The sequence below is a fragment of the Dasypus novemcinctus genome, chromosome X (genome assembly GCF_030445035.2).
Source record: "Dasypus novemcinctus isolate mDasNov1 chromosome X, mDasNov1.1.hap2, whole genome shotgun sequence".
Lineage (NCBI taxonomy): Eukaryota > Metazoa > Chordata > Mammalia > Cingulata > Dasypodidae > Dasypus > Dasypus novemcinctus.
The window spans coordinates 71,188,987-71,213,038 of record NC_080704.1 but is presented as its reverse complement, the minus strand read 5'-3'; the positions used below and the strand labels follow the sequence as shown (position 1 = coordinate 71,213,038).

At 47.4% G+C, this 24,052-nt stretch overlaps 1 protein-coding gene across 7 annotated transcripts; it reads left to right on the top strand.

The window, feature by feature from the left end:
• The first annotated feature begins 73 nt into the window (after positions 1 to 73).
• On the top strand, positions 74 to 24,052 carry LAS1L (LAS1 like ribosome biogenesis factor). Of its 7 annotated transcripts, none has more exons than XR_011647941.1 (15): positions 98 to 435; positions 1,192 to 1,317; positions 2,292 to 2,361; positions 3,166 to 3,247; positions 6,999 to 7,286; positions 7,573 to 7,619; positions 8,432 to 8,541; positions 10,323 to 10,408; positions 10,767 to 10,817; positions 11,068 to 11,274; positions 11,616 to 11,763; positions 14,457 to 14,569; positions 17,024 to 17,523; positions 21,724 to 21,871; positions 23,704 to 24,052. XR_011647941.1 is itself a non-coding variant. In XM_058291738.1 (14 exons), exons 1-14 carry the CDS (start codon positions 158 to 160, stop codon positions 23,825 to 23,827), a joined length of 2,265 nt encoding a protein of 754 aa, XP_058147721.1. In that variant the 5' UTR covers positions 98 to 157; the 3' UTR covers positions 23,828 to 24,052. The 7 variants fall into 7 exon arrangements, 4 of the variants coding, with proteins under 4 accessions (XP_058147721.1, XP_058147720.1, XP_058147724.1 ...); XR_011647940.1 differs by having other exon boundaries at positions 21,721 to 21,871; XR_011647942.1 differs by lacking the exon at positions 10,767 to 10,817 and having other exon boundaries at positions 74 to 435; positions 21,721 to 21,871.

Sequence of the window (24,052 nt, the reverse complement as noted above, 5' to 3'; positions counted from 1 at the left end):
GAAGTTACTCCACATGTGGTTCGGCCTACCTGGAGTTCTCGCACTCCGATTGGCCACGCTAACGCTGGGAGGCGGGCTTGCGTCTGGGCCACGCTCTCCCATTGGCTGCTGGCGCGGCGGCTCTTTGGAGTGAGGATAGCACACCGAGCTGGAAGCTATGCCCATCGCCGCGGTACGGGGCCTGGCATCAAGCCCGGTGTCTGGGCGTGAGTCCCGGGCTGCGCCAGTTCTGGGTCCCCTGGGAATGGATCTTGTGTGGAGGGCGTGGGGTGGAAAGTGCACCGAAGAGAAAGGGTCGTCGTCACTCTGGGCCCAGCGAATCGTGGTCGCCTGGCTTAGTAGGGCCGAGTGGGACCAGGTGATGGTGTATCTGTTCTGTGACGACCATAAGTTGCAGCGGTACGCGCTCAATCGCATCACTGTGTGGAGAAGCAGGTAAGGCGGCGGGCTCAGCCCTCCTGCCTTGTGCTGGTGGCGCCTCACCCCCTCCTTTGTCGAGTTCCTATAGGCCTTATCCTGTAGCCTTTCCCTGAGTTACCGAATGGTGCTCGTTTGCGTGGGTTTGGTCTTGCCCCTTAAGTGCGTGGGGGAAAGTCACAGCCAAAGTTTTGTACGAATCCCGTTTGTGGAAAGAAAGGGGGTGTGCCTCAACAATCCCCTTTTCATATCTGCTAGCTTTAACCCTCACCTCCGGAAAGTGATCTTAAACGTATAGTTTGGGTTGAGTGTTGATGGGACCAGTTGGGTTTGGGCCTGGACTTAAGGCGCAGGTTAGCATCCTGGTGTGGATTTCCGGTTCGAATCAGGGAGGGTGGAGAGGGGGGACTTGCTTGCAAAACCATGTTTGAATGGGGTTTTTCAGTCCACTTGGTAAGATTGAGTTGGGAGCAGACTAATAAGGGATAAAACTTCTCTGTAGTTGTATGGTTTGAGGGTTTGGGGTAGAAGGGGTGTGTCCACACTTAAATTTTGTTTGATCACCTGGCAGGTACCCTCTGTATCCCCTAGCCAGCCCCTAATGCCCTGTATACTAGTGGATCCCAAAATCATTACCCTCTCTCTTCCCACAATTTTGTTCATGCAATTTGAGCCAGTATGTAATGGGAATGGTCTACAACAACCTAGGTTCTGAGGTGGAGGGTGAACCAGTGTAAGGGGCTTTTATGATGGTGCTGGACTGTGGCCCTTTAGGTTAGGCAACGACCTTCCCCTGGCAGTGGCTTCTACTGCTGACCTGGTACGCTGTAAGCTCATGGATATGACTGGTGGCTTGGGAACTGATGAACTTAGTCTGCTCTATGGCATGGCATTAGTCAGGTAAGACTTGCACGGGGTGTGGATGGGGGGTGATTGGAGTGGGGTGGGTAGCATGTGATAAGCAAAGGTTGGGTCTGGTGCTACCTCCCAGTCAGCAAAAAGCCCTATGTGGGTCAGCCTGTGATTACCTAACTTGACAGCTTTTAGTACACTCTGTCAACAGACATTCCTCTTTTTATTCCTGTTTCTGCTAGCCTTATCTCTTCCATTTTTCTTTCCCTCTTTTTCTTGGTATGTGGGGTGGTAGTAGTTCATACCAGGTGATCTCTGTAAGTCTCTTCCAGCTTTGACAATCTGATTTTTTTCTTCTCTTTTACTTCTTCTCACCCAGAGAAAAATTTCAGTCATTCAGTGTCCTTGGCCTTGAGTAAATGTGGACTCTCCAACCCTACCCCTTTGTACACCTAGCACCAGCCTTCTCCTCGTCTCTCTCTCACATACACTGAAAAGTTGCTGAGTTGTGGAAGTGGAAACATGAGCTGGGAGTTCTTTACTTACAAAGTGACTCAAAGTGGTTCTAGCTGTCTTATACACATCAGGGAAAAGGCTGCCACTTAGTTTTTCTTATCTTTCAAAACCTTTGCTCATCTCATACTGTTCCTCTTGCTGCCTTGAGGTCATCCCTGGCTCTTTTTATACGCTCCCCATGTCATTTGTTGTAATCCTTTGTCCTAGCACAAATAACAAATTATATTCTAGCATAATGTTCTATATTATGTCACAATTGTCCTAGACTGAACTCTTCAATGTCAAAGTAGTAGCTTATTTGTATGGTTCTAGTAGAGGCAGACTCTCAGTAAATGTTGGAGTGAATGGAACCATCCCCACTCTGGTTGACACCAACCATAAGAACAGGACAGTCAGTGGAAAGGTTGTAGAAATGCAAAGTGTCAGTAACTCAGCAAGGTATTTTGAGCACCATTCTAGTGAAACAGTTACTTGGATTGTGCCATTTATTTCTCCCCCAACCCCAGGTTTGTGAATCTTATCTCGGAGAGGAAGACAAAGTATGTCAAGCTTCCCCTCAAGTTCTTGGCTCAAGAGGTATGTATGATAAAGTGGCCTTGCTCAAATTTCTCTCCCTAGGAGGGCTCACTAAATGGGTATATTAGGTAGAATGGGTACACAGTCAGACTAGCTCATCCCATCACTACTAGCCAAGTCCAACAAGAACCCCAGAGCTTCAGCTTCCAGCTCTAAGGAAGCAGAATTGCCAGCTTACTGAGGCTGGTATTTCAGTGGGCTGGCCTTCTCAGCTTGCTGGGAGTGGCCCAGTGAAGCTAAGGAATCTGAATGCACCACTGGGTAGGGACAGGATAAAGGTGGCAGTTACAATGCTTACCCTCAGGTAGCTGACAGTCTGAGATAGGAGACCTTAATCAAGCAGCATGGAAATGCTAGATATTCCTGCCCTTAGTGAGTATATGAGGTATATAGTGGCCCAGAAGGCAGGCTTATTCTCAGTCATCAAGAGAAACTTCCTGGAGGAGATGTAGGAGGAAGGGAGGGGTAAAAGATACTCAGGAAGGGACTGGTACAGACAGGGAAGAGGAGAAGGTGATTATGAATGCTGCCTCATTCACAGGGAACCCTTTATTGGAGGAGGGTAGGTTGGTTGGGGGAGATGGGGTGTCTTTTCTGATTTTCAAGGCCACCTCCACAGAGTTACAAAAAGTATCAGGAGACCTTGTTCTAATCTTGGCTCTACTACTAAGATTGGAACCTCCTCTCAGGACCTCAGTTTCTCTATCTGTAATATGGGGGAAGCTCTGGCTAGTGTATCTCTGCAGTCACTTCCAGCTTTAATATTTTCTAATATCTGCCACTCACACCCTCCTCCACAATCAGGTGAACATTCCGGATTGGATTGTTGACCTTCGCCATGAGTTGACGCACAAGAAAATGCCCCATATAAATGACTGTCGCAGAGGTGAGTCCCCAGGGGTGTATCCCTATAGCAATTAAGTCCAGGGGCCTGGGCTAAATGGCACCAAGAATAGAGGGTAGGAAGGAGGGTCTCTACCTTGGGTCTGGGCTGGGACTAGAGTGAGGCAAGTGAGGAATTTGCCTTGGCACAGAATTTAAGGGGGCACCAAAAACTCAGTAATCAAGATAATATACATATATTTCCTCCTTCTATATGAATTCTTTTTTTTTTAATTTTTATTGTGGTAACATACATACAACATAAAATTTCCCATTTTAACCACTTTGACCTATAAGTGGTATTAATGAAATTTACAATGCTGTGCTACCAATACCATCATCCATTATCCACACTTTTCCATTACCCTAAACAGAAACTCTGTACCCAGTGCGCATTAACTCCCCATCCCCCACCTCACCCTCACTGTACTTTCTGTCTGAGTTTTCATAATCTGGACATTTTATATAAGTGAAATCGTAGAATATTTGTCCTTTGTGTCAGGTTTATTTCACTCAGCATGATATCTTCAAGGTTCATCCATGTTGTTGTATATATTAGAAGATACATGATATTTTAATGCATTCTTTAATCAGATTTAATGCAGAAAAATCCATGACAAACAAAATATTAAATGAAGATTTTTTTAATTTTGCCTTATTTTTCCTTTTGCCTCAGGCTTCAGTATAGCTTAGTAGGATACTCGTTACTGATCCTGTTTTGATATTTCAATTACTGAAGTTTTTAGCACCTCCTTAAATTTTATAGCCAGCAAGTGCCTCAACTTTGCCTGCCTCATCATAGTCCCTGCCCTGCTTGGGGTAGCTAACTCATATGCCTTCCTAGGGAAAGCAGGACATAAGAAAATTATTCTTGAACACATGGCCCTCTCAGTTTAGTTTTCATTTTGCCACTTTTGATAGAGACAGGGGTATAAGAAACTTGTTAACTTTCCATTATAACAAAAACAGTAGTGCATGCTTAGTGACAAATGGCCCCTGATACTCTGTCCCAGTATCTGACAGGATAATAGCAATAATGGATAGACTTTTTGAACCAAGGAGCCTATGCCTGTTAAAGGGAGCAAGTGCTGTTCCATTCCATTGAATGGAATGGAATTCCACCAAATGGAATGAATTCCACATTTGTGGGTCCATTGCTGCCAGATCCTCCAAATATTGAAAAGAGGATGGACATCTAGAATTTTTTTTTCAATCTCTAGAATTTTAAATGGCATCCTAATTAAAATATTTTTTTCAAATAACAGAGAGCTAAACCTGAGGGCCAGAAAAAGCACATCTGAGGGTTTGATTTGGCCAACAGTCTTCTAGTTTACAATTCCTACGTTTGTGAGGGAGTCTTTCTCCAGCGCATGTTGAAATCCCTCTGGGGCTGGGGGATTTAATGGAATCTTGCCAGAGGAGGATATTTAAAGGCAGGCCTATTTAGAACCTTCTGCCTAGTTTTCCTCTCCTTTGTCAGGGCAGGAGGGAGATGGGATGCTGGTAAGATGATTAAGAAAATAAGGTCTAACCTTTACTGTATGCTTACTTTGTGCCATATACTGTTCTAAGAACTGTACATATATTAACTCTTCTGACTCTCACAACCACCCTTAAAGAAGGAAGTTCAGATAGGTTAACTGACCTTCCTAGGTTACATAGCTAGTAAATGTTGAAAAGAAGTTAATCCAGACTGTCTGACTGGCTTGGTTTGGACCCTGCCCACCCCCCCCCCAACCCCTCACCTTCCTGTTGATATTCAGTTAGGTAAAGCAAGAAAGCCTGGGAATTAATTTCTATTTTTATTTCCAGGGGATGGGGAGGGAATACAAAAAAGTTAAGGAAAACACACATTACTTTATTAATTCAACAAATGGTGACGAGGCCCTGTGTTAGATACCAGGGATTCAGATGTAAAAGACACAATCTCTATTCTTAAAGACCTCACAAATTTGTAAGGTGGAGAGAAGGGGAAACTAGGACTTATCATGTGGGGCAGTGTTAGGAGATGTCCTAGGTACCTTGGCATGAAGAGGAGTCAGGAGGCTTCACAGAAAAGGTAGTGCTTGAGCTGAGTGTTAAGGAATAGTTCACTAGCTACTTGAGTAGGGCAAGAAAAGTTCCAAGCAGAGAAACTAGGAGGATGCAAAGGTATACATGGGGGAGAGGGAAGGAAGTGGTGTTAGTTTTGAAACATTGTGACAGGTTTGGGGAACTGAAAGTAGTTTGTCAGGACTTGAACCTCAGGGACCTAGAAGGGAGGAGGTAGGCATAAGGTTGGAGCAGTCATCTGAGGTGAGTTCATGGGGGTATATAGGATGTACAGAGGAGGTATCTTCGTGATGGAGTGATTAGTTCTTAAAGTCATGTTAGGTCAAGATAGTATTTGGGTTAGCCTTCCCCAGAGAATGGAGATGGTTCATACTCTTTGGAGCACTTGGGAACTAAGACCACTGAAAGAACAACAGATGCACATCTTTCATCTCATACTCCTTCCAGGACATATGTCCAGGGCAGAAATGCCTGCACTGTTGAAGTACCTATACAGTTCATTTTTCTACCCCACCCCCAAACACATATTTGAATTTGTGTTTAAATTCAAAGTGTGGTTGTTAAGGATCTGTTGTGTACTGAGAAGTTTGGAAGGGCTAAGGTAGACAGTATGTAATGAGAATCTAGAGCTCAGGAGAAAGCTGTGGGCTGGAGATGGCAAATGGTAGTAAAATCTCCTAGTATAGAGGAAATGTTCCTGGTATATATGTATGGAGTAGAAAGACTAGAGCATTGAGTACAGAGCCAAGAAAAACCCCAGTATTTAAGGGGCAGGCAGAATAGTAGGGAGAAAAGGCAGGAAGAGTGGTGGTGTCTTTGGGACCAATGGATGGGGTGTTGAAAGGCATGAGCCATCACCAGTGCTACATGATACAGAGATGGCACAAAAGGTGAAGACCGAGAAGAGCTTGTCTATTTGGGCATTTAGAGGGTTATTAATTAGTAAGGCTCTGTAGCTTTAATTGTATTACATATCTCCTTACTTCCTTACTTTGCTTCTTTTTTGTTCCATATAACTTTTCACTGCTTGGCAAATTTGTTTCTTTTGTCTTTATTCTGCACTAGCATGTTAGTTTCATGAAAACAGGGACTTTGTTTTAATCCCTGTTGTATTCCCAGGATTTAAAATAGTGCCTTACACATAATAGGTTCTCAATAAAGGTTTACTGTCTGACAAAAGAGCTGCTGGATTAGATTCTCTCTTTTCCAAGGGTCTCTTGTCCAAGAAATAATGCATATGTACAAGGTTTATAAACTTCTGGAAACTCAGGGGATCTTTGGACATCCACCTTATCCAAATTAAAAACACCTCTTTTAGCCCAGCACCTTCATAAGAGGGAAACAGATCTAGTAAAGGGAAAAAATTTGGCCAAGGCCGTATACCTAGCTAGTGGGGCTTGGTTCCATTTCTCCCATTCATTGCTAAACCTTTGCCATTTTCAGCATCCCATCTCCAAGTCTAATATTAGTTCTTTCTGGGAAAGGTGCTGGTCAGCAGGAGGAGAAAGCAAAGAACAAAAAGATAACCCAGGATGAGAGAGGCTGCTTCTGGATATTTGAGATCTGAGCCTGCTTATGTCCAAGCCTCTTCCCTGGGACCTTCCCATAATATTTGCAAGATGAGGCTGGGAGTTGAGAGGGCTAGGGGCCTGCCAGGAACTGTTTGCTTATGGTTGTTCCACTTACTTCCTCCCCTTTTCCAGGCTGTTACTTTGTCCTGGATTGGCTCCAGAAGTCCTATTGGTGTCGCCAGCTGGAGAACAGCCTGAGAGAGACCTGGGAGTTGGAGGAGGACAGGGAAGATGAAACAGATGAAGAAGGCCAAGAGGAAAATAAAGACATTGTTGTTGAAGACATAACAGAAAAGAAACCAGAGCCTAAGGATGATGTGAAAGATGCAGAACAGGATGTCAGGGCTGATAGAAACAACAAAGACAGCAAAGAGGTGGATGCACATTGGGAAAAGGCTCTGAGACGTAAAGAGTTATATGGTAGGTGTCCTAGGGCTGGGGGCAGAGATGGGCTCGTGAGCCTTGAAGGCTCAGGCTTTGGTTTGGCACTGGTTATTTTCCTGGATCAGCATTTTCTCTGGGGTTGTGGTGAGTCCTACCTGAAAACATTACTGTCAAAAACCATCTTCCTTGAGCCCTGTAAAGTAGGAGGGGCAGTTCTACTTCCCTTTTTACCACTCAAGAAATAAGATTACAAGGCTCACAGTCCCATCAGTAGCAAGGGGCTTGGCTGCCTGTTCTATCTGTCTCCCCATTCTGTTTTCAGAAAAAGTCCGAGAGCTGCTGGTGTCTTATGAAGAGGAGCAATTTAAGGTAATTAAGTGTCTTCACCTGGCATGCTCTTACCTGCCCCAGCCATTTCTTCCCTCTTGCCAGCTACCTGAGAAGAAATTTGAAAGAGAAGTGGCAAAGCTTGGGGGAACTGCTCGGAAAGAGGGGTGAACTAGGAAGGAGATAAAAGGAGCAGAGTCCAATTGGCTGATACTCCACATCGATGGAAGGGAGCAGATGATGGAAGTTTGTGGATTATCTGCCCCTCCTGGGTGGTGGGAAACTACTGGGCCTAGGTGGTTTCAAAGCCCTGCAATATTGCAGATGATCAGCAGGTGGGGTTCATAAGCCTTCCTAGATCAGGTGAGCTTGAGGGGTGCTGTTTTAGCAGGAAAGTAAGTAGCTTCTATAAACCATCCATTTTAACCCCTCCTTTTCACAGATGAGGAAATTGAAGCCATGGATAAGTAAAGGGACTGGCCCAAGGTCACATATACATTTAGCGATAGAACTGCTCCCTTGTTTCCCCTTATCCCTTGGCCCGAGGGTCTCTGCCCATCTCCAACAAAATGTTCTCATTGAATCTCTCACTGTTGGTGTCTGACGATTGGAAGCCACAGGGAACTCTGTTGGGTAGAAGGGGTGGTGTTAGGGGGGAGAACATGGCATTTAAGGGTCAGGTAATTTTTAAATGCAGGGCCAGTATGGGGAATTCTGGGCCCACTGCTGCATGCCCTGCCCTGCACTATCCCCTGAAGGGAAGTGCTGAGAAATTCATGGGAAAGGATCCAGGAGGGGTGGAGGTATATTGCCTGACTGACTCAGCCTTCTTATAGGACTCTCTTTGCTGACAGGTACTGGAGGAATTTAGGCATTTACCTCAAGCCATTGAAATGTGGAATAACCTGAGCCCCCGTGTAGAATGCATCCTGACAGAGCTCAGGGGCATTACACTGGAGAACAGGTATGTAACTAGGTAATCAGGGGATGTCTGTTCTCCAGGCTATGGTGCGGCAACCTCACTGGAATTGATTTCCATATCCCAGCTGCTGTTCAAAATCCCAAGTCTAATCCTCATCATCTACAGGGTGACCCTACATTTTACACAACCCTCTCTCCTTGACCCTGCCAGCTATCAGGTAGGGTTTATCTACTCTGAGTTACTGGAATGGTCAGAGGCAGGAATATTCATTGTCATCCATCCCCTGGCCAGTGTTGTTCCCTTTCATCAGACGGTACGTTAAGCCCTTGGCAACCAGGATAAGCTGTTAATCTTCACCACCTCTCTGTCTAGCTCTTTACCAAGTTTGGCAAAAAAAAAAAAAATACACACATGCACACATATGCATATGTTGGGCGTTGCTAGTCTTTTCTTAGAAACTACTATTGGAATATAGCAGCAGCCTCTGGGTAATCAGGGTTAAGGTAAAAGAGGGCTTGGTGCCTGGCTCCTGAAAAGATTAAGTTCCTGCTCCTCCCTCAGCATGGCCAAAAGCAAAATAGTACTCAGTTCAATCCAGAGCAGACAAATAGCATCCCTATCCATTCCTCTTTCCTCCCTAATTTTTGGGGACTTTCTGGCTAATTTCAGCTGGAATAGGGCTTGAGGTGCCTTCCGCTAAGAACCTGTGAAGGCAGTGCTAGACCTGCCCAGCCAGCGAGAGATTGGAAGGAATCTGGGATGGAGCAGAGAGGTAGGTAGCGTACATGGCAGAGCAGGCCTGGGTGGGAATCGACAGTGTAGGCTGGGAATCTATAATGTAGTCATAACTTCATTCTCAGAATATTACCAGTTCCAAAGGTCTTTTATCAGTGTTTTCCCAGGGTAGGATTCTTGGCTGTACCCTTCAACAAGGGGGTAGGTAACAGTTCCCTCAACAGCTAAGAAAAACCTCCTTATGTCCTTACATAGTATTGGCTGCCTGGTAATGCTGACCAGGAAGCTAGTTGTCTGGTGTAAATGCTTTTCCTGGATACTGACCTGAGGAAGGAAGACTATTTCCCTCTCTAAGCCTAGTGTAAACTGGAGGGAGGAATCTGAACATGTCAACCCTCCAAGTGTTGAGGTATCTTGGAAACCCTTGTTTCCCCTCTAGGGCTGGTTGGCTGAGACAGCCTCTATTGGGGAGCCCCTACCTCTGGAGGAGACGGCTTGCTGTTGCTACTTTAGGTTTGAGCTAAATGGGGCTGAGAGATTCACCTTTAGCCTACTCCTTCAACCCCTCTAACTTTGTTCTGGGTTCTTGGGTCCTTATCAGTAAGGTCTACATATATATTTGGTCTGGCAATTGAGTCCCCAGAGTGTCTGCTTCTAGGATCTAAGAGAGAACAACCGGGGAAAAGGGGATGGGGAGGGGACTTGAGAATTGTCAAGAGAAACAAGAATATGCAGGAACTGAAATCCAGAAGTCCTTAACCTTTCCGTTTTGGGCCTAGGACTTTTTCCATCTTTGTTTTGAGGCTTGTTCAGCCACTAAGGCTCTCATTATGGGCCTTAGATCAGCATTTACTTTGTAAATACTCATTCAAAACACACTAATCTTTTCCTGGCTTCTGGCCCAGAGTCTCCCCCAGGAGGATGATGCCCAAGACCCAATTGTCTCTTACCTTTATTCCCCGACTAAGCTGCTTTGGCCAATTCCTGTCAGAAGCATTAGCTGCCTTGGGGGTTGGGGGGGTGGGCAGGCAGTAAATGAGGGTCTTCTGCCCACTTCAGTGTGCTAAACTAGTGTCCTCTTGCTCCAGTGAGGCTGTGCTGGATGCTTTTCTGGATGACGGCTTCCTCATCCCCACATTTGAGCAGTTGGCAGCTTTGCAGATAGACTATGAAGGTAGGGGCCTTGGGGCCTCACTGTAGCCTCGTGGTACTATGTTTCCTGGATAGAAATACCAGGGGTGGGCTGGGTGGCTCTGGGCTGGGACGGCAGGGGCTGTTTCTTGCCATTCCCTGGCCCCTGGTAGCCCCTAGCCCTCCTGGCTGAACAGAACAGATAGCCCACTGATACAAAGTTGTGGGGCTGTCATAAGGTGGCCTGGGATTAGGTGGGGCAGGGTGGGATAGGGGCAGGGGAAGTCTTAATGCCATTATTGTGCTATATTAATTGTGATTAAGCCACTAGCTAGAGAGCTAGAACAGCAGAATTGGAAGGGCCTTGTGAGGTCATCTAGTCCAACATCCTCATGTTACAGATGGGCAGACTGAGGTCCAGAGAGGGGAAGGTACTGACCCAGAGTCACACAGTGAGTTACTGACAAAGCTGAAGCTAGAACCAACCAGAGTTCTTTTTCTTCTATACTTGGTTTTGGGTCAGTTGTTGGGTGCCAGATACTAACTGATTTCTCTCTCCCCCACTGTTCTGCTCTCTTCTTATCTCCTGTTCTGTGATGGCAACTCTGTTGGTGGTGGTGGTGGGGCTGTGCTCTCTTTTGCTTTCCCTCCCATTGGCCCTCACCTCCCCTTCCCTGTCAATGGGTGTCCCTCACAAACCAGAAAACGTGGACTTGAATGACATCCTGGTGCCAAAGCCGTTCTCTCAATTCTGGCAGCCCCTGCTCAGGGGCCTGCACTCCCAGACCTTCACGCAGGCCCTGTTGGAGAGGATGCTCTTTGAGCTGCCAGCCTTGGGGGACAGCGGAATCCGGCCCACCTACATCCTCAGCTGGATCATCGAACTGATTGTGGCCAACACCAAGACTGGTGAGGGAAGCTAGCCCTAGTCCTAGCCCCAGGGCCTAGGGCAGCCCAGGCAGGAATATCCACCACTGTCCTGACCCCTTACCCTCAGAGAAACACCAGGCAGACACCTCCCTTGTTGAAGGTTTGGGTTTGCCCAGCAGCAGTAAACAAATCTCCCTCCACTTTTTTCTTCTCAGCCAACTAAACTGGGGTGGGGCTAAGGACGCCAAATGCTTTGAATGGTTGGGAGGTATACAGTGGGGAATCTGGGGCATGGTGAGAGACAGCCAAGGTTTTTGAGGCAAAAGGTTGGGTGGGAAGCTTACTGATGCCTTCTTTTCAGGACCTCTCTTCACTTTCAGGACGGAATGCCCGCCGCTTTTCTGCAAGCCACTGGGAAGTGAGAAGAAGCTGGAGGCTGTTCAGCTGCCCTGTCTCCCTTGACTGGCCCCGGGTGGTTGAGTCCTGCTTGGGCTCACCTTGCTGGGCCAGCCCCCAACTCCTTCAGCTGTAAGTCTCTTGAATTCCATCTGGTAGGAGGGTGAGAGATGGCCAGCAAGCCTCAGGGCCACAGAGCCCTAGAATGGCTGAGCTGGAAGGGCCTTTTCAAGGACATCTAACTAAGTCCTCCTCCCATTGACATATGGGAGAACTGAGTCCCAGAGAGGGAAGGATAGGGAATTCTTCTTAATATCACACAGCTAAGACCTGGATGAACTGAGTCCGGCATCAGAATGGATGAGACAGTCCTCCTAGAGTGCTTAGCACAGTGGCCTGCACAGAGTAAGTGCTCAATAAATGGTAGCTGCTGTATATTATTGAACCCAGGTCTTCTGACTCTAAGCTCAGTGCTGTCTCCTCCATTATCTTCCCAAAGTATACCTCTGATAGTTGCTCAACAACCTTCAGTGGCTCCTTACTGCCTTCTTGATGAAGTCTAGGCTTCTTAGTCTTACATTCAAATATCTTTCTGATTCTGCCCCAACTTATGGTAATCATACCTCCTGTGATTCCCCTTTACCCAATCTACCCTGGGTTCTATAGTCAAACTACTGAATATTGTGCTGGTCCCTGTAGATACCTGTGGTTGACTCCCTTTTTCTCTGTCATTTTCTGACCCTGAGCCACTTCCCACATATTCATGGAAGCTTTTAGCACCTGATTCTCTTTCTGCTTTCTGGAGCATTATCTATTTCATTTGGAGAAACCATCTGATACTCTGCAGTTCTTCAACTCCAGAGACCTTCATTCTCCACTACATTCAGCAACCCATTTTCCTCACCATACCATCACCTTTTATCCTTCCGATTCTCATCCTCGCATCCCATAACATGTGCTTTTTGCCTGCATCCAGGCCTCTCCATCCCTCCATTTCCTACCCCCCTTGACCTTATTTCCCTTTGATCCTGCTGTGGGTGATCACTTCAGCCACACGTCATCAACACCCTCAGCTTTGCCCAACCTTTGGCTGTATCTGACTTAAAAACCCCCGAGCTGGGATTGATCCTTTCTAATCTGCTTCTCAGCCTAGGCAGCTAAGCTCTGCTGGAGAAAACCACATAATCCTGAGTATTGCTTCCACTGCAGAGGTATGATTTTTAATCTCCAGCCAGGCCTCAGTTCTGCTTGTCTGAACTTTTACTTGTTTTCCAATCACTCTCACTCCCATTTCCTAACTTTTTGAAACCCTTACCCCTCACCTCAAGCCCCTCCCCCTCTCCCATTTCACTCTAGCTTCCTCAAGCACACGGAGCACATGGAGGCATCCGGCAGGGCTCCCTAGACCTGAGTTCCAGCCCTCGTGAACTGAGCTGTAGCTGCATTCAACCTTCTCACCAGTCTCAGGATGAGGTGGCCTTGGCCTACTGCAAAGCCTGCTCCTCCACCTGTGCTCTGCAGCCACTTCTGCCAGCATCACTGGTGCTTCACCCCAACTCTACCTTGCCCTGCTGGCTCTTGCTTTTCAATCTATGAATGTGCCTGCTTTTTTTCTCATCTTAAAACAAAACAACACAACAGTAACAACAAAAAATCTCCTTTGACCCTGCATTCCTCTGTAGCTGCCAGCTTATCATCACTCCTTCCCCTCCCATCCAAACATCTCAAAATTATAATCTAAACTCAATGATCTCAGTTTCCAGACTACCCTCTTACTCGGTCTGCTGCAATTTGGTATTTACCACCCAGGGTTACTTTGACTTAATTACCAAATCCATGGGGCCCTCATCAGTCTCTTTATCTGCTGCATTGATGCTGTTAACCACTCCCTCCTTGATATGCCTGTGCTTTGTACTAGTTCCTATAAAATACCAAGGCACAAATCTCTTTATCAAGCCCAGACCTTTCCCCTAAGCTTCACCCTCCTATATTCAACTGTGTGTTGGACATCTCCCCTTGGATGGCCCACAGGCCACCTTATTATGACCAAAGCGGAAATGGTCATCTTACTCCCTACCTCAGTTCCCAAAGTGATCATCCTACTCTTTTCCCTGTCTTACTTGGTGGCAACACCATCTGCCCTGTCATTTTGACTCTCAAAAGTACCTCCAAAATCTGATATTTTGTGTTGCTATGTCTACTTACCCTAGTGTCTCATTCCCTCTTATCAGACTGTAAGCTTTTCAAGGGCAAGGGCTCTTTATTAGCCATCTGTGACCCAGCATACCCACACAAGTCCAGGTACCAAACAGGCCTCAGTAAATGTTGAACTGCACTATATTCTGCTGTCTCATTGCCAGTGGTGCTGCACTTGGTGGAAGCTGTTTCAGTGCTTGGCGAATAAATGGAGTGGGAGTTTGGCAACCCTCTTAGTTCCTTGCTCCATGCATAGAGTCAGAAAATCTTTACTGAACTCTGATATCATTTGGGGCTATTGATTAAAAGAGAAAAAAATGACCTTCTAGACAGAGCCAACCAGGGCAAGACCTCCAGGAGACAGTACTGAACCAAATAGCCAAATCCCCATATGTGTGTGTTCTGGACTTACAAGTGTTATGGATGGGTGGGAAACTGAGAGAACTGAAAGAGCCTGGAGTAGTCAAGGAAAGCATCACAGAAGAGGCATTTGAGCAATTCACAAAGGAAAAAGAATAAAGGAAGTTTCAGAAGAAACATTGTATGTATATGTAAAGGGGGGAGGGAATGAAAAGAGCAGCATGGAGAGGTTTGGATAGGTGGCCTTCAAGGTACTTTCCAATCCTAAGTGTCTACAGAGTGGAAGTTGCTGGTATTGGAGAAGTCTGGACCACAGAGATCTCCCAACCCAAGCATACCAGAGGGATGCGACACATGCCAGCAGTAACAGCGGCTCACTTGGGTACGATTCCTTGTGCACAGATCCCACCTTCTCCCAGATAATCAGTTAATGTCATCCTAATCACCCCACTACACAGATTGGAAAATAGGGGAATGCTGCAAATCAGTAGCAGAGCTGGGGCCAGAACCCAGGTATTCTGTCTTTAGTCCTGTTTTCTTTCTACAGTGCTCCATTATGTACTATTGCAAAAAAGCATCCATCACGAGACTCATACAGAGCTTTGCTTTTTTTCTTTCCTCCAGAGAAAAAATGGTTAGGCCTGAATCATACATTCTTGAACCAGGAAGACAAGGGAAGCAGTGAGTCAGTCAGTAAAGAGGTATAGAGTGCCAGGATGGAAGAGTCCATAGGACCATCTAGGCCTCATTCTCTAAATTGAGATTTAGAGAGGGAAAGGGACTTACCAGGGTTGTTCAGTGAATAAGGGGACATAAAAACAAACCTTACCACTGGCAATTAAGTGTCAGGCATGGTATTGTGTTTTTGTAGAAGTTATTTCATTCACTTGACAGGGCAATGTTTGGAGTGGGAGGTATGATATCCTTATTTGACTGATAGGACATTGAGGCTCTGAGGAGCGAAGTGACTTATTCCAAAAGACACATGGTTTGTTGATGGTGGGGCAGAGATTTGGGCCCAGGTCCTGAAAGTCCATAGTCCACTTTTTCTTTCCATCAACTCATATCAGTGACCTTCTCCACCTTAAGCTGTGACCAGGCAAAACACAGGGATGTGTTTTTAGATTCTTAAATCACTCCTGTACCTTAATGACCAGACAAGAGGGCTTGAGGTAGCAGCAGGGTAATAATAAATGACAGGGATAAGGAACTTGCCAGTATCAAGTGCCTGGAAATACTTGCAATTAATCATACTAATGGACCACAGTGAAAGAGAAGAGAGTTTCTCTGGCTTTTCTCTAAAAGAGTTGGAAGCTTTTTAAGAGCTTCCCCCAGCCAGCCTATATCAGTTCGAGTCCAGTGTCCTCTTGGAATGTTATCTTATTCCTGCAGAGAGGGTCTCCCAGGCTCTCAGCCCCAGCCCCACCTACCAGTGACCACACATATGTGGCTAGTCTACATGCACAGCCCAGAGAGAAAACATCCCACTGAGTCTCTGGCCCCTCCATGAACTGTCCACAGTTCAAACTTGATGCACCTAGAAGAAAATTACCCATCTATCCCCCCATGCATCCAGTAGAGACCGAGTGCCTGTTAGGTGCCAGGGTCTATGTGAGGCTCTGCAAGGGGTGCACACCCTCTTCCTCCCTGTTAGCTCTCCTTCCCAACGGCTCTGTATCTGTTGATGATTTGCTATTAGCACTGTCCTCTGTATGCAGTGTCATCATCTTTAACTCTCCTCTGCCTGAACCCTGCCATCTGGCCATCAAGCCCTGCTCTCTGTCCTTCACAGCTCCTCTCCCTCCCATCTCCATTGCCAGTACCCTAGGTCAGCCCTCACGGTCTCTGGCCTGAACAGTTACAACAGGTTCCTCCTGGTCTCCCTGCCTCTGGGCTGCTCCACCAAGGCCATTCCCAACATGGTCATCAGGAATCGTCAGAAACACAGCCTTCACCTGTGTCAGGTGACCCTCTACACGTACATACATGTGCATACACTCACACTCTTACCTTTTCAACCTTTTCTTCCTCCCATGACTCCTCAGCACAGACTTCCCCTCTAGCCAAGTCACTCTCACCCCACCCAGCACATTGTGCTCACTCTTGTCTCTGGTCGTCCTGAGTCCTACTTCCTGCATGAAGCACCCCCCACCCCCACCCCCCTGCAGATCTTTACTGCCTCCTTGCTCTCTGCTTCCCCCTGGCTCCTGTAGTGCCCGTAGTCCACAGTGCTCATCTGACCCCTCCCACATTCTGCCTTGTCCTGTCAACTGCTACCTTTTTTTTTCCCCTTTTCCTTCATTCCAGGCTGGGCTATCACTGCTCTCAACAAGGGGTCCCACTTTGTATTACACCCAAAGGAGCCCAGTATGCTGCAGGCCTATCTTTGGAGTTCAGGACAGATTACTCAGCTAGGCCAGGGGAAGAGAGAGATTTGCCATTCTCATTTCCAGCCCTGCAGGCTTATCAGCTAGTTTGTGTATTTATATAGCATTTCAGTGCAGACTACTCATAGCTATCATTTATTGCATGCCCGCTATGTGCCAGGCACTGTGCCAGGCATTTGATGGAAGCTTTCTTATTTGTTCCTCCCAACAGCCTTGTGAGTTAAGTATTGTTATTTTCTTCATTTTACTGAGAATGGAACTGAGGTACAGATATGAGCTACAGGGCTTGTTCAGAGTCCATGATCTTGTTTCTATGTCTGTCTGTTCTACCATGCTGCCTTTCAGAGGCAAATCTGGAAGCTCAGAGACCAAGTTCAAACCCTAGAGTGTTGGGTATGATGTGACTTGAGATTTTGAATCTTTCCTACCCCATCCCTCCCTTTGCTCAGCATCTTCAAAGCCATGGGGCCGGTCCTGCCAAACGAGGACCAGGAGAAGCTGCTGCACATCTGTTCCATTTATACCCAGAGTGGACAAAACAGTCTGGTGCAGGAGGGCTCAGAGGCATCCCCCATCGGGAAGTCTCCATACACACTGGATAGCCTGTACTGGGGCCTCAAACCAGATGGCTCCAGTTTTGGGTCTGAAGGTCAGGCCCAACAGCAGGAGGAGCAGCGCAGCCTTAATGACAAGGAAGATAAAGAAGAGGAGGAGAAAAAGTTCTGGGAAAACCAGATGGAAGAAGATGATGATGATCAGGAGGAGGAGGAAAATGAGTTGGTATATGAGGAGGAGGAAGATGATGATGATGATGATGAAGATGATGAAGAAGAAGACAGAATGGAAGTGGGGCTTTTCTCTACTGAGGAGTCCCCCACTACCGAGAATACCAGGCTTCTGGCCCAGAAGAGAGGAGTTTTGCAGGGCTCGGTGTGGCAAGTTAGCTCAGGTAAGAAGCCTGATACCTGCTTTCCTTCCCACACCAATTTTTTCCCTCTCTGGCTAGCTCTTGAGACTTCCTTCCACCCTAAGGAAGAGGTGACAAGTAGCAGGAGGTACCCAATGTGCGACAAACCTGGGAGGCAGTCTCGTGTATGCAGCTGGCTTCCCTTCCATAAGACTTAGGCACCTACTTCCCCTGCTAACTGCAGTGAAGTGTGTAAGTGCCAGGGAACTAAGCACTGTCATGATGCTGGCTACTTCATGTTTCTGTCCTCCTTCCCTGAATCACATGCCTACTCGTCTAGAAAATGCCATATAAGCTGTCAGGAGCATCCAGGTCTTGTTTGCCAGCTTCCAGGCATTTTTGTGGGCTTGGTGGAAGCTCCAGCCTCCATGCTGTCCTGTTCCCAGAAGTCTTAACTTGAAAGCTCACCCGGAGTGTCCAGAGGGGCATTCTGGAATCAAGGCATGGCACTAAGAGGTATGTGGGGCCAGGAACATAGAGACAGGACTCTATGTTGGGCATAATTCAAAACAAGTTTTTAGTGTGGAATGTAGAATAGGGTAGATTATGTATGCATGGGGTGAGGGAGATAAAAGAATTATGTCTGTCAGTGCAGTTGGTGCTAAGGGACAGTGAGACATCTATATTTGTGTGTATAGGTTTAAGTATGTGTATGAGATAGAGACAAATGATGTGGTATGCCTCTAGGCAGTGGTACACAGTTCTCTTTGTGAGCCAGGATGGGGGAGGGGAGTAAGGAATGGGAAAGAAGAGAGGCAAAGAAGGTGGGAGGATCTTGCAATCAAGTCCACCTTAAGAGGAGTTTTATATATCTGGGGTTTGGGGCATGGAACACTGAGGTACAGCTTTGGGGTTGAGTGTGAGGGTCTATGTTACTGTCATACCAAGATTGTGTAGGGGTGAGCAAAGGCAGTAGGATAACTTTGTGTGTAAATAGGAGATGTTGGGTTTGGTGAGCTACGGACCTGTGTGCCTGTAGGTCCAAATTGGAAGTGGTGTGCATACTTGTGTGCATGTGTGTGTTTCCGTATTCCTGTGTGATGTGCAAGGGCTCAAGAAGATGCTTAAGTAAGATAGCAGAGCCCATTCTACAAGGAAAGTGGGGATGTGGAGAGGGTGCATGTCTGTTAGAGACCAAGAGCCCAAGGGTAATGAGACTAAAACTTGTGTGGCCTTGGTGATGAGGCAGTTAGGCAAGTGGTGAGACAGCTGGAAGGTAAGTAGAGGTGAGCAATGAGGTGCAGAGTTGACTGGAGTTGTAAGAGAGTTGGGAAGCAGGAAACTAGCAACAGACCCCCTTCTGGTAGAGTCTGGGGCTTGTGTCTGTGCATGCCTGCCACACACATGGTAGGACAGAGTACTTTTTGCTTGGATAGGGGTGGGGGAGTATGCAGGTGTGTATAAATACTGATGGGTAGTATGTGGGTTGGGTGGTAGCAAGAGTGCCAGCAGCTGTGCAAAAGGAGGGTGAGGGGAAAATGAGTCAGCAGGAGGGAGTGCTTCTTTCAAAAGGTAGGTACATCAGGTGTCATATTGCATTTCTAAACATTTTTTGAGCATGGAAAACCCAAGGGCATTGAAAAATAAGAACCACAGGTTATAGAGACACTGAGGCACTGAGGTTTCCTTGTGAGTGCCTATCTAGGTGATTATACAGACTGGCAATGGATGGGGGCAGACAGGAAGGGGGATGGGTCTGTGAATATGGGAGAGGGGGTACAATTGAGGCGGCCTGGAGCCTAAGTTGAGGGATGTACCAACCTGTGCAGATGTGGGACATGGAACATGGTGGTGGGGAGCAGGTGGTTGGGGGAGTGCTAGAGACTGAAATAGTCTAGGGGGGACAGTGAAAGTGAGAGGGCTGGCCCAAGAGAAGTGGTGAGCTACAGATTGCTCGATGTGAACCAGAAAGAAAAGCTGAGGAGGCCTAGGGGCTGGGGGGTAAGGATGTGCCTGTGTATGTTGGGGGTGTGAGAGTTGGAGACAGGCAGGGAGTACATTCATGGTGGGGTGGTTATGGATGTGGGCACTGGGTGGTAGAACAGAGAGGTAGGTATGGCTGAGGTGGGAGTGTGTATGTATATGATTCTGCACGTTTTTCATGTGCAGAGATCCAGAGGCAGCAAGTCAAAGGGGGTGTGTGTGAGTGTGTACATGGAGGCAGTGTGTATTAGAAAACAGGAGCCCAGGTGCATTAAGTAAGAAAAACTGGAAGTGCGATAAGAAGAGTGAAATGAGTAGTGGTGTGGTTTTTAGGCAAGCAGGCAAGCTAGTGAAACCAAAGCTGGTGGGTGGTGATGATAGGAAAGTAAGGGGATGTGAAACTGCTCCTCTGGAGGAGTGTTCTCACTTAGGTTAGGGAGCAGGAATCTCAGGGCAGGAAGACACAGAAGAAAGGACAGTACAGTCGGTCGTGTGTATATATGTATATGCTGGAGGCAGGGATAAATATAGGGTTGGGGCACAACCTGTGTGTGTCCTGGGAGGGAGGAGACAGGAAAGCAACCCAGAACAGAGCTAGGACTAGGTGGGATATAGGTAGGGCATGGTGGGGAGCAAGAGGTAGAGAGAACAGAGACAGTAAACGAACTTACAGGGAAAGGTGCAGCTGTTGTTCTTGAGTGGACATGGATGTGGAAGGACTGAGGCATAAAGGCCCTCTGAGTGGTCGTGACAGTGAAACATTTGTATGTGTGTGTCTCCATGTGTATGGATGTGTGCCTGTGTGTGCCGGACAGTGACAGAGAAATCTCTTAGGGTAAAGAGGGGCCTGTCCTCACATGTAGTGATGAAGGGACATAGAGACAGAAAGAATCGTGTGTGTGTGTGTGTATGTGTGTGTGAGAGAGAGAGAGAGAAGTAGGGGCAATGAGGTGAGCTATGTGCATGCATACATGTGCACATGATCATGGGTATTTTTGAAAAAGGAGGCAGGTTCACCAAGACTCATGAGGGCCAGGAGGTATCTGTATGATGGAGAGAAGTAAAAGTGGTGATACTGAGAGGTGGGGTATGAGAGGGTTTGGGAATAGGCAGAGAAACAGCCATGCTGTCACCTTGTTTACAAGGGTATTGTCACAAAGGCTTTAGTGTCGTCACTGAGGGGGCATATACAAGGGTGTTAAGCTAGAGAGGCATGGTCAGTGTTACAGACAGAGCTAGGATGTTAGTGACAGGATGGGGGGGTAGGGGTCGGTGACAGAGCCCACGGCAGTGAGTGGCCCCTCTGTACCACGGTATCTTTTGTATGCATGGAGACACAGGGTAATAAGACAGGCACAACTCCATCCTGAAGTGGAGTATCTGTGTGTGGGGGCGGGCAGGGGGATGGCAGTGTGAATGTGGAAAGGCTAAGACATTAAAATCTTTCCCTTTCTCCCTTGCCATTGTTTCCTATCTGTGTGCATATATATACATGGGGAGGCAAGAACATTGAGATTTCTGGTTGTATACCTGTAAATGAGAGATATAGGAAATAGGGAGTAAAACTGGGAACAGTCAGTGGAATGGAGGGCTTATTATTATGCTTATGAGTATATAGTTAGTTGGCAGTGGAGGATGGGGTATATAATGAGACAGAGCCCTTCCCTAAGAGGTAGATGTTCTTTGTGTGTGCATCTGAGGGCAGTATGAGATTATAGGGGGCAGCGGGAGCGTTTTAGCTCTGAGAGAGTCCACCCTGAGGTGGTATGTTGGAGTGTATATATATTGGTCAAGGCAAGGCCAGTAAGAAATAAAGAGACATTCAAGCAAGTGAAGGCTTTGTGCGTAGATATATAGGAAATCTAGGTCATTCAGATATTCTGAGAGATCTGTGGGTTTGGGGGAGGGGTGGCTACCTTGGAAATTCAGGGGCATGCAGACCCTCCGGGATATATGAATGTGTATTTTCACATAAGTATGGAAGTGTGGGTATGGGAAAGAGGTGTTTGTAATTATATGCATGGTATGGAGTGTGTGTAAACAGGGAAATAGGACAGTAAAGAGGGTGTGGGTTTGGAAAGGCTGGGGAACACTAAGGTGGAGATGAGCTCATGAGAATTGATGCAGAGAAGAGTGAGGCTGGAAACACCCAGAGAGCCCATGCAGAGCTGACTATTTGATGTGGGTGGATGGCCTGCCTACCAGTCTGAGAGCTAGCTTCCCAGCCCACTCTGACCTCAACCCTTTGCTCCACAGAAGATATACGATGGGACACATTTCCCTTAGGCCGAATGCCAGGTCAGACAGAGGACCCAGCGGAGCTTATGCTGGAGAACTATGACACCATGTATCTTTTGGACCAGCCTGTGCTAGAGCAGCGGCTGGAACCCCCAATGTGCAAGACTAGGTGAGTGCCCATGGCAGAAAGATTTTTTACCTCCTTTCTCTGCTATCCACAGGAAGGGATGGGAAAAAAGTAGAGTGGGTGGGGGAGGTCTCTGCCACTAGTCAGAGCCCAAGTAGGTGAGATATAAGCTCTAACTCCCTGGTTGGGCCCTTGCCATGACTCCTAGCCTCTGCTTGGGTAAGCCAGTGAGGCAGCCATACAGAATTGGCTTGGTACCCCTCTTCAATTACATCCAGCTTGTGTGCTTGTGGGTTTGTGTGAATTTTGGGGGAGTGGGGTCCTTAGCTTTCAAGATTCTCAAAAGGATCCACCACATGCAAAGGGTCAAGAATGGATGTTCTAATCCAACTCTTCATGTTCCTAAAGAGAAAACGGAGGCCCAGAAAGGGGAAGAGATTTGCCCAAAGATTCACAGAGAATAATCAGTAGGCCTCCCCCTACTATCCAGGCATCTTGAGTAGCAAGGCCTGTGCAGGGCTCTATGTTCTCACTTGAAACTCACCTCTGGATCACAGGCGTGAGAGCCCTTGGGTCATCAGGGAGCCAGGAACCAAGCAGCCCTTGCTGTAGGGCTATGCTGGTAATAAAAAGCCCATCCAGAGGGCCTGTACATTCCAGAATGCTGGCCAATATGACCAGGAGAATCCTGTGAGTACCAGAGAGAGACCCCTGTGGGCCCCTGAAATTGAGAGTATCCTTGTACTACCTGACCTGGCCCACCCACTCCCTGGGTGAAGAGCTTCTCTTCATCTAGATGCCGTGGGAGATGGCCATAGAGCCCACGGGTCCCAGCAGCAGACCAGGCCAAGGGCAGTGGCAAGGACCGGGCAGCAAGCCTCTTGGAGAGTAAGAGTGGGGCCCACATGTCAGAGAGATGCCTTTTTTTCCCACAGCCCCAGTTAGCTTGGGTAAGGATGGCTTGATGAGCACCGGGGTAGTCAGGATGAAGTGTATGTGGGCAGAACTCTTAAATCCAGAAGGAAGCTGATTCAGCCCAGTTCCCACGCCTCCTGTAGTAGGGAGGCTTCCTCTCCTGGGGCTGGACATGCCCACCCATCCTTGCTGCTTGTCCCAGATCCACCTGACTTGGCTGTGTGCCCTTGGGCAAGTCCCTTCTGTTTAGGCCTCAGTTTCCTTATCTATAAGATTGTGGGTGATGGGAAGGGATGGGACTAAGGATTTTTTCAGCTGCAGTAGTGTCACCATGGATCTACCTGAGGGGAAGGATGATGGCTTTAGTCTCAGCTGTTACCCTCATCCATCTGGAAGCATCTTTGACCTGTGGGAAGCAGGAGAAGCAAGAGTGTTCTCAGCAGAGCCAGGGATGGGGAGGGCAGTCTTCTCCCTAGAGCAATCTTGCAATCCTGAGGTGGGACCTAGGCATAGCCCTACCATACCAATCCTGGTCTCTGGCCCCTTAATCATCTATTGAGGGTAGGGAAGATCCAGTTTAGGGTCCTCTTGGCCCCAAAATTCTAGAACCTTAGAAGAAGGCCCTATTAAGGGAGCCACTTTTAATATCATCCAGGAGGTAGGGTGGTACAGGGGCCCTTCCCTTCCTCAACCCAATTAGCTCTGCTTTAATCTGGTTTATATGTTGGGGTTCTACATAAAGTTTCATTTGAGAAGTTCCACTTGTCCCTCCCTTCCTCAACTGAGGAAAGGGAGAGCCACCCCCTGGTTTCTCAGATTTGCTCCAGTTTCTCCTAATAAACCCAGGCAGGAGGGTGGGCCCTTCTCACATACACATACACCAAGCATCCTTGGCACCTCAGTGGGCCTAAAGCTGCCTTCTTTCCTGACTGACCCCCCCTCCCCCACTCTCTCCACAGCACCCTGGGCCTGAGCTGTGGCGTCAGCAGTGCCAACTGCAGCAACAGCAGCAGCAACTTCGAGAGCTTTCTCTGGAGCCAGGGACAGCTGCATGGGCTCAAAACTGGCCTGCAGCTCTTTTGATGGTGTGCCCTGTTGGAAATGTTCATTCAACCCTACCAGGGCAACAGCCCACCCCCCAATGTACCTGATACTCCATGAAATAACTTGGGAGACAGCCAAGACAGCCTGTATCAGCTCACCTTTCTCCCACAGTGGAATTTTTCATTTGTTGGTTTGGTTTGGTTTGGTTTGGTTTGGTTTGGTTTGGTTTGGTTTATTCTGAAAAACAATAAACAGGCAAATGTA

Excerpts from the sequence above, each read along its gene's own strand:
- LAS1L (XM_058291737.1), top strand. The coding sequence starts at position 158 with ATGCCCATCGCCGCGGTACGGGGCCTGGCATCAAGCCCGGTGTCTGGG. Across the intron at positions 2,362-3,165 it reads TCAAGTTCTTGGCTCAAGAG|GTGAACATTCCGGATTGGAT; the intron begins GTATGTATGATA and ends CTCCACAATCAG. Across the intron at positions 10,818-11,067 it reads TACTGACCCAGAGTCACACA|AAAACGTGGACTTGAATGAC; the intron begins GTGAGTTACTGA and ends CTCACAAACCAG.